Source organism: Anser brachyrhynchus, assembly GCF_964034855.1.
Source record: "Anser brachyrhynchus genome assembly, chromosome: 27".
NCBI lineage: Eukaryota > Metazoa > Chordata > Aves > Anseriformes > Anatidae > Anser > Anser brachyrhynchus.
In genome coordinates, this window is record NC_137720.1 from 1,230,041 (window position 1) to 1,239,739 (window position 9,699).

The window sequence follows — 9,699 nt, forward strand, 5'->3', positions numbered from 1 at the left end:
ATAAATGGGCTTTGCTTACAACCATCAGAGGACAGATACAAAATGTACTGTATACAACTGCAGGTAGCTTCATTTGAGAACAACTTTCTAGAAGAACCAAGTTTCTTGTTGTCTTCTTTTGGAATTGTAGTGCATATGTTGAAACTTGTATATCATTTACAGTATTGAGTCTTGTGCCACTGCTGTACCTGATGTATCCAATCTGGATTAAACAGAGTATGTGCCACAAATACCAAGACGATGCTGTAGATTTCTTCTAAAAAAAGATTTTGGGAGGTTCTTTTGGAGAACATTGGGTGATAGCCTAAGCAACCTGAGCTGCATTTAAATACTAAAACACTTAATTCATCAATAATTGACAAGAACAGCAAGATAACAGAGATGCTGTAGAAGAGCATTAAAGCAGATACCTAAGTGCAACTTTTACAGCAACTTCCTTTCGCATGTTAAGAGTTGCAGCAAACTTCATCCTGGAAACCAGACCAGAATCTTAAAATTATGCAGATGTAATGTAGAAGAGCCCTCTCCCTGTGGTGATTTGTTGTGACACAATGGGGCAATGCAGGGGAAGAGAAGAACAGGAAGAAAAATATTCCTAAAGTAATGCTTATTTAACTTAAAGAGCACACATTATGACTTTCTCCTAAAAGGCAGCCTGGCCTTAGAATTTCCTGTTAGGCCAAAGGCTTGCATTCTGTATCACAGATAGGGTCCGATTGTTTCAACTGCAGATTGTTTCTACTTCAACAAGTAGAGCTGATCTCATCTTAACCATAATAGAAAGTGTCATGTAGAATCATTATTAAAAATTTTCAAAATTATTTGAAAAAATTGAAATGTGAGATCTAACACCCAGTGAAGGCTGAACTTGACTTTTATTTCTTGCAGTGAAGCATGACACCCACTAGGGGACACCATTTCCCTAGCTGAAAAGGGGAAAAAAAAAAACAAAACACCAAGAATAGCCCAATGCAGGACAGCACTCAACTAATCCTGTGCTAATTTTCTACGCCACTCAAACTACAAGAATCCTAAAGTTCTTCTTCACAGCAAAGAGTCTGAACTGCATGGCATAAAGTTTAGACCCACAACTGCACAAGAAACTGCGCAAGTGCTGCCAGGGACACCACAGGGTTTCCACAAGAATACTGCACCATTAAGAACTCCCAAACAATTTATTAATATGAGTGAAAGTGTATCGTATTTCTCAAAATTGATTTGAAAATAGCAACAAGTGAGCAACCGAGTATCCTTGAGGACATCCATCTCTCCAAATTGAAATTCTCCTTGGAAGTACAGTTCGTAGTAGATAGGAAGCAGTGCTTCACTAAAGATAATCCAACCTTACCCTGATTAAGAAAAAAAAGAAAGCAAGGGACTAGATGTGCTCTGGTGAACTTTGAGAAATCAGAGATACTAGCCATAGAACTCTGTCTCTGTTCCCAAACATGCTAAAGCTAGGGGATGAAGTTTCAAAATTAGTGTGAAGGGTCAGCCTAGCATCAATAGCCTAAACCAGCCACCACTTCCATCTTGTCCTGCTTCAGGGTAGCTATGTACAAGGCAGCGCAACCAAAACAAGAAATACCAATTAGTGTTAGTACTAACAGGTAATTTCATTTCTAATTAAAGCTTTCCTTTAAGTGTGGCAAGTCTGATATTGTTGCACCCTGAGGGACAGACCAATTATAATAGCTGCACACTTTGTACGTAATTAAACCATCCCCTACTGCACAGCTTTCCTGTCCTATAGAAATGTTATTTATACAGTGTTAATTAACCGGACTAAAATTAGCAATACAAGCATTAAGATGCAGGTTTTAGTCTGTCACTAATAACTGGTATATAATCAGTGCCTGATGTTTAATAAGAGAATTACAGAAAAGGGGGAACGATCTCTGACTATAAACAACTTTTGTAGTCTCATTATGAATTCATCCTCACCCAAAAGTTACATGCAAGGAAATCAGGCAGAGAAGACTGGGTTGGTTTGCATTTTCTCCTTATTGAGTTTTCTTACATGGAAGCAAATGACTTTTGTCTTTTATTTACTTAGCATTTGAAAGATTGCAACTGAACATCCAGCTGTCTTTCATTTCCTTTTATTAACAACTTGTAACATCACCACTGGAATTCATGTAAAAACATTTACCTAGACACAGCTCGCATATGAAAAAGACAATATTTTTCTTTAATCTGTTTATGTCTGACAATGTACTTGCAGACAGACAGTTACGTTTTCACAGGTATTTTCCATTTGCTGTACCAACCAGCCCATCCTTAACAGCAGAAGCATTATATTAATCACCACTGTTCAGCAGTTCCTGAAGGTAGACTGAGTTGACATGATAAGCATTCATCCAGTTAAATTGTCTGTAACTTTTCCTGTACTGCATGTGAGACACTGCAGCATAGTAGTTTTGCCATGCTTGATAATAAGATTTCCAGTAGTTTTTATAACTCCAAGCCTCTTGCAGAAACCCAGGAACAGCGTCATCCCAAGAGCCGCAGGAGCAGTCATCTTCAGTTTTTCTTGTGGAAGGATTAGGGCATTGATGGTAATGGTTTCTCTTTTGTTTAGAATTTTGTTTCGGAATTTTCTTTTTCGCTTTATTTTGCTTCGGGACTTGCGATGGCTCCTTTGACTTCTCTGGTGTAGGACAGAAGCCTGTAAGACCCTGATGCGTGGTAGGAACAGCATTCTTCTGAGTATCTGAAGATGCTTCAAAGCATGAGTTATTTTCACTATTGGAGGAAGCCCTTGAACTGTACGAACCATCACTGTCACCAGACAGTGCTACATTTGCTACTGTTTCTGTATTATGTTCCATCTCTTTCCACTCTACATCACCATTTCTGGGGAGTTCACATTGTTCCCCTGGGCCTGAATAGCTTCTTAAAATTTCAACCTCTCTCTCCAACCCTTCTTTAATGAAGTATTCATAGTCCTCAACAAACTCTGAGAAGTTCCAGGGATTGTTCTGCTGGTTTTTGAAAGATGACAAGCAGGGAATTCTGGGAAGATTTGTTTTCAATGCTTCTTCATCTGGAGCCCCCATGTTATTACTTTGTACACCTATTCTGGAGACAGTTTCTACTCGATTCTTCTGTTCTGTGTTGCAACTGGAAGTTTTGGGGTTTCTGCTACCTTTTTCCACATTTGCGGAATTTGTGCACTTTTTCACCAGCTTTTGCTTCAGAGCCTTTTTTGGCCTCTCTACAGAATCTTCACCCGGAAGATCAGAATGAGGCTGATGTACCTCCGCAAAACTATTTTGAACAGACTGAAGTACTGGTTCCTCTGATTTGAGAGGCACAGTGTCAGAATTCACAGAAGCACCTGTATATACAACAGGTTTGACTTCAACCTCACAGTCTTCAAACTGATCCATCATTCCAGGAGGTATAGGCTCTGTACAAAGGGGAAACAAGCAGGCACTCAATTAAGTGCATCCTTCCTTCTGGAATTCAAATGCGTACTGAAGGAAAGCTTTGTAAAAGCACGGATAAGATGTTAAGACATTTTAAGGATGCAAACCAACCTCTTCAATTCTTGAAAGAGCTCAAATAACCAGAACATTTTCTTCACGGAAGGCATCAAGAGGTTGATTAATACAACAAGCACTGCATTACTCATCATCTGTATTTCACATCTTATTTAATCAGGTAAAAAATTAGTAGTTATGTAAGAAGGTTAAGTGCTACATTTTTGGCGGAACAGTTTCTGGTAAAGCATGGCAGCAGATATCTCATTTCAATTATTCTTTCCTTCCGCTGTATCTTACAGCCTGAGAAAGGCTTCATACTGAGTTTCTGGAAATTCAAGTAATTATGCACTTGCTTAAGCAACAGCTGGATTCTGAGTTCCTGTCCCTATCTATAGTCATGCACTAAGTTCATTTCCTATTTCTTCCCACAACTGCAGCAGTTACGTAAGAGGTCATAAGCACTGGGGATGAGAAGTCTAACTGTACCAAAAACAATGCCACTTTAGCAGAGAAGATGCATGTCAGTTCACTGTAGATGTCTGAAGCATTGAATGAGCAGCAAAATGCAACCAACCAAAAAAACATTTTATATATATATACATATATATATATATATATATATATATATATATATATGTAGCTGCATTCACAGGAGAGAGCATACCTGGTAAAGGCAGAAGCCGAAGGTTACATTTCTGAGCAATTTTCATCATCATGTTTTCTTCCTCTCCACGGCAGCAGTAGGTCACAGATAAGCCTAAAGTTCCTGTGATACACAACAGAAAGTATAATTACCTAACCAGACCCATGTAAGCTGGTGCAACCTCAGGAAATCCACAACTGTGCTTTTACCAAAGCGCCCAGCTCTGCCAATGCGATGCATGTATGTTTCCCAATCTACAGGTACATCCAGATTGATAACCAGATTCACTTTTTCAGCATCAATTCCACGAGACGTCTTGAGAAAACAAAAAAAGGAAAGAAGGGGAAAAATAACTGAATATGCTGAAAAGAAATTTAAAGAAATACAACAACACATTAGGGAATAACTGCTCATGTAGTAACTTCTAGTTGTTAAAACACACTATAAAGCATCTATGAATTTCCAGTGAGTTTACAGTAATACACATAGAACAGGCACAATGCACTGGGATAATGAAAACTAGGGATCGTTTTATTTATTCCTTCTGCACAGCTAAAACAAACAAGCATACTTCTTCCCAGCATTAAAGAAATCAACCTGACAGCATGCAGATTTTTTTTCCATGACAGAACCTCAAGCAAACAACAGAAGAAACACATTAACCACTCAAAAAAAAGCTGAGTGCTTCAAACATAACCAATGCTTGATATGAAGTTGTTTGGGATATTACTATTGCGAGTATACTGCACTAAATAAAAACTTCTTCCCATAGCTCCTACCCAAAGTTAACACCTCCGCTCCTCTGAAATCTCTACAAACTTCTACCATTCAACAGCTAAATTAAAACTGATTTTTGAAACAGTTGAACAGCAGGAGACAATTTCAAAGTTTCACAGTGTAAAGTCAAACAGCACGCAAGTCACACATTTTATCAGTACGTGTATGTTCTACTCAACATCAAGACAAATCTAACAATCTCAAACAGCTTTATTTACAATACTCACACATGCTGTGAAATACTAACTCACCAAGTCTGTGGAAATCAGAACTCTACAATGGAATTGCTTTAATTTAGCCATAGCATCAAGTCGTTGATTTTGATTCATACTGCCTAGAGAAACAAAAGTTAGAATAAATAGCTCATGTTCTTCAGTTTCATGCCCGTAAAATTCTGGAAGACGCTGCTTTGTAAACTGTAGCTGATATGAGAAATAAGGTTGAGAGAAACTTCTTCAAACATCGGTTCTAAATGAGTACACAGGAAACAAGCACAACAAGCTTGAGAATAAGAATTATTTTTTGGCAATCTATTTCCTTTTGCTCATTTGAGAAAGAAACCGATTACATAGATACTTAACCCATTTGAATAACATCGACTTTAGACAAATTTTATTTTACAATCCCAGAAAAAATGCTGAAGTAAAAATTCAAAGGAAGATTTCTAATAAACATTTAAAGCTAACTATCTGCTTTTTACAGCGAAGCTAGGAATAGACATGTAAATTCAACATCTGCATTCCCAGAAAATACTGCTTTCAGCTACAAATTTAACTAAGCTTTCCCTTTAAAAATAAAATAGTGCACTTGTCTAAATACTCATAAAATGTTTCTCAAACAAATTAGAAGACTGTAAAGTTGACCAATGTAAAAATTTAATTAATATGTAGGTCGCAAAGACCTATGAAGGTTCAAATGCTCTTCTTAGCTATTCAAACAGAAGCCATACAAACCAAGCTTTTAGGATGAATTTTGCTGTTGTAGGTCACAGTTGTGCACAACTTCAACCAACAAAATCACAAAGTTTTGAATGGGCTTACCTGAAATGCACTCAGCGGGAAAGCCTCTGGACGTTAATATTTCAGCTAGATGTTGAGCCCTGATACAATAGACAGAATGAAAACAGTAAATAAAACTACATATCTAACAGCCCACACACACTACTCTTAATAGCCAAGGATTCCATTCCAAAATTGTCACCATCATCTTACAGTCACCTAACAGATGTACAAAAGCAATAGGATATTAGGTCCCACTGTACTCTAACGTACAAGGTACTTCTGTGTTGACGCTTTATTTTCAATATTTTTGATCTGCATTTCTGAAATTTGCATACTTTATAAAAGATCTATAGAAGTTTACCCATGAGTGGGTATTATAACCATTGCTTTTGAACATGCTTTTAACAGATTTTATTTCAGATTTATTACCTGCTATGCAAATTTGAGAAGACTAATGCTTGATTAAATGGAATCTTGCTGAACAACTCCTGTAGATGCTGGGTTTTTTCCTCAAATGTTTTATGTGGAAGTGGATGGGAATTCACGATCTTATAATACTGCTTCAACCCTGAGCATGAAACCAAGGAGACCATCAGACGAAAGTTTCCATAAAAAACATGCAAAGCACCGTGCTGCTATCAACATGTCACTGCAGTTAAAACAAAGACTTTTAAACATAAAAACAGTTGACAAATAAGAATATACCAGACAGGTTTTCCTTAAACAGATGAAACACACAAAGAATCTAAAAATTTTTAGGATGCATGCTTTGGTTTTAGGATACTCTTCTAAATCTATTGATAAGATTATCAATAAAAATGGCTCACCAATGAGACTTGGATCAGTGGGATTCAACCTCACAAACGTTGGTTCTCTCATATACCTGGTCAAAGCATTAGCTAATGATTCAGGATAAGTAGCTGAAACAGCAAGCATCTGTTTATTGTCTGGCAGTGAAGAGTAAATCCAACTATGAGAGAAAAAAATGGGAATGACTAAAAAACATGCATCTAATCTGCAGATAAATGCATAAGGTATGTGGTTTTCTTACTTGATTTGCTCCTGAAAGCTGCCTTCTTCTAGAAGCTTGTCTGCTTCATCAAGAATGAAGAGACGGATACTAGCTGTATTCAAGTAGTCCAACTCTATGAGCTGTTTTATTCGACCTATGTATGAAGAAAAAAGTAAATTGAGCTTCACAAATATTAACTCAAAGGTTCTAAAGGTAAGTTTCACAGTACTTAGTTTTTAAAATTCACTTTAATAAGCCTGCAAAAAAGCCATATTTATTATAATCTTTTGCTAAAAATACTATCTTGATCTAAACATTTTTGTCACTGCCCTTTGGGACTCTCCTCTATTATTAACAAAAGGAAACCAGACTTCAAACATAACGTTTTTTTGTACTGTGAAATACCACGCAGTATCCAATGAAGTACAACGTAGCACATCCTCACCTGGGGAACCAACTGCTATATGGCATTTCTTTAGTCTGACTTTGTCCTGGTTCAAAGGCGTCCCTCCAATGAAGACATGGCATTCCAAACCTTCCAGTTTTATTCCAATAGTTGTGATTACCGCATGGATCTGCACAGCAATCTCTCGTGTAGGAGCCAAAATAAGGGCCTGTAAGTGACAGAGAATTACATCCAAATGCCACAAGATAGTTCAGAAGCTTAAAGCTTTCTATTCCCTCCCACAGCCCAAGGCAAACCACCTCACAACGGGGCCCGGCGCTCACCTGCGTGGCCGGGCTCTCCAGCATCAGCGCGTCCAGGGCGATGGTGGAGAAGACGCAGGTTTTGCCCGTGCCGGACTTGGCCTGCACGATGAGATCTGCAAGGAGCCGCCACAGGAGTCAGGGGGGCAGGCGGCGGCCTCCAGCCCCGCTCCCCGCCCCGCGGCCTCCCCAGCGCCCCGCGCCCAGCCCGCCGCTCACCCAGCCCGCAGCGCCCCAGCGGAATGGCCTTCAGCTGCACCGGGGAAGGCCTGTGGAACCCAGCCGCCTCCAGCCCCGCCAGCACCGGCGCCGACAGCAGCAGCGACCCGAAGTCGGACGGGCCCCCGGGCACCGCCACGTCCCGCGTGCGGAACCGCTCCCGGCCGCCCGCCGCCTCCGCGGGCGCCGCCATCTTGGGAGCGGGCAGCGGGCGCGCGCGCGGCCTCTCGCGAGAGGCGCCCCCGGCCCATGGCCGCCGGGGCGGGGCCGCGCCGCCAGGGGGCGCCCGGGGGCTGACGGCGCCGCCCGCGCCCAGCCCGGCCCTCAGGGGCCGCGTGGGCTGGGTTTCGGCTTGTCCCGTCGTTTGTGTGCGTTACCTTGACGAAATTCTGTTAACCTCGTAAAAAAACAGCCGGTGGAACTCGCATCTTCGAAGTGTGGAAGCTGACGGTGCCCGTTATTGCCAGCTGGTGGATCCCAGAAGTTGGGCGTGGGATAGTTTGCGTTCAGTTACAAATTACTAAGGGTTTTCAGTAAACTACTGATGACTTTCTGGTTTCCTGCAGTCAGTGGAAACGGTCCTCCTGCCCTGCCTCTGATCTGATTTCACACTCTGGCGGGGAATACTGCTACTCACCGAGGTTTTATCTACACAGCATGTATTAGAATCATAGATTCATCAAGTTTGGAAGAAACCTCCAAGATCATCTAGGCCAATCATCACCCTGCTACCAATGTCACCCACTAAACCATGTCCCTAAGCACCAACTCCAAACTCTCCTTAAACACCCCTGGGACGGTGATGCCACCACCTCCCTGGAAAATTCATTAATCCTGCTCTTCTGAGGCCGCTGTCTGCCGTTGCCTTGCCTAGTGCCACTGCTTGCCCTCAGAACAGATACCTCCCTTCCTCTCTAAGACTTCAGAATCCACACGCTCCCGTGTCCTCAGGCCTCTGCTCCTTCCTCCTGTCCCTCCTCAGCTGCCCTCTGTGGGGCCTGGAATTGCCTGGGTTCAGTAAAACCCACAGTCCTCGCCAGCTGGCACACCGCTGGTCCGCATAGCACAGGGAGCTGCCAGGATCGCCCGTCCGACAGCTTGTCTTAAACCTGGTAGCTCTGACCTAATTAGGAACGAGGTAACGCACGCAGAAACGAAGACCATCCGCAGGCGATCAGGAGGTGCAGGCCACCCCTCCGAACAAGATGAGGGCAGGGGACAGACCATCCATGCCTGCCCATGTCTGCCACAGGGCCAGGGCCAGTGCGTTGAGTCAAGGCACAGGCTGTGCTTTGGGGGGTAATCGACACAACACATCTTTTCAGCTAATTTCCTGGCATTTTTTCTACCAACATTAGCAATTATTTCCTGTTTACAGCAATAAGTGAGGCTGTGACTCCCCACTGTGAATCTCAATAGATGCATTTATCTACATAGAAGCAGTTAATGATTATGTTTATGAGACAGCAATCCTTTATATGGAGACAGACAAACCTTCAAAGCTAAACAGCCTTTCATACCTTCCTGGGCCATTTGTTTTAGGAACCGCACAAAAGCTTGCACTTAGAAATATCAGAGAGGACAAAACCACTGTACTACAGGAGGGAAATGAAACGAACTGGAGATCTTGCCACAAGCTCCACGAGTAGGAGCTTTAATTAGGCCATAAATCTGAACCCTGGGGAGAGAGCTGGGCTCAAGGCACACCGGAGAACAGCCTGAGCACTGGGCAGAGGGAAAGGCAGCGCCAGGCCAGAAGTAGTAGTAGGAGAAAACAGAGGAATGGTCAGAAGAGAGGAGTGAGAGCAGAGGGGGAAAGGGAGTTGTGCGAGGAATGGAGCTGATGGGTCA

At 41.9% G+C, this 9,699-nt stretch overlaps 1 protein-coding gene across 1 annotated transcript; it reads right to left on the reverse strand.

Annotated features, from left to right (window-relative positions):
• Positions 1-2,080: 2,080 nt before the first annotated feature.
• DDX20 (DEAD-box helicase 20) lies at positions 2,081-8,070 on the reverse strand. The gene is made up of 11 exons (XM_080569381.1): positions 7,849-8,070; positions 7,651-7,745; positions 7,367-7,535; positions 6,961-7,075; positions 6,737-6,879; positions 6,339-6,477; positions 5,949-6,007; positions 5,160-5,242; positions 4,341-4,446; positions 4,153-4,254; positions 2,081-3,412 (listed from the first exon to the last, which is right to left on the reverse strand). The coding sequence occupies exons 1-11, from the start codon at positions 8,039-8,041 to the stop codon at positions 2,301-2,303; spliced, it is 2,316 nt and encodes a 771-aa protein (XP_080425507.1). The 5' UTR covers positions 8,042-8,070; the 3' UTR covers positions 2,081-2,300.
• Positions 8,071-9,699: the final 1,629 nt, after the last annotated feature.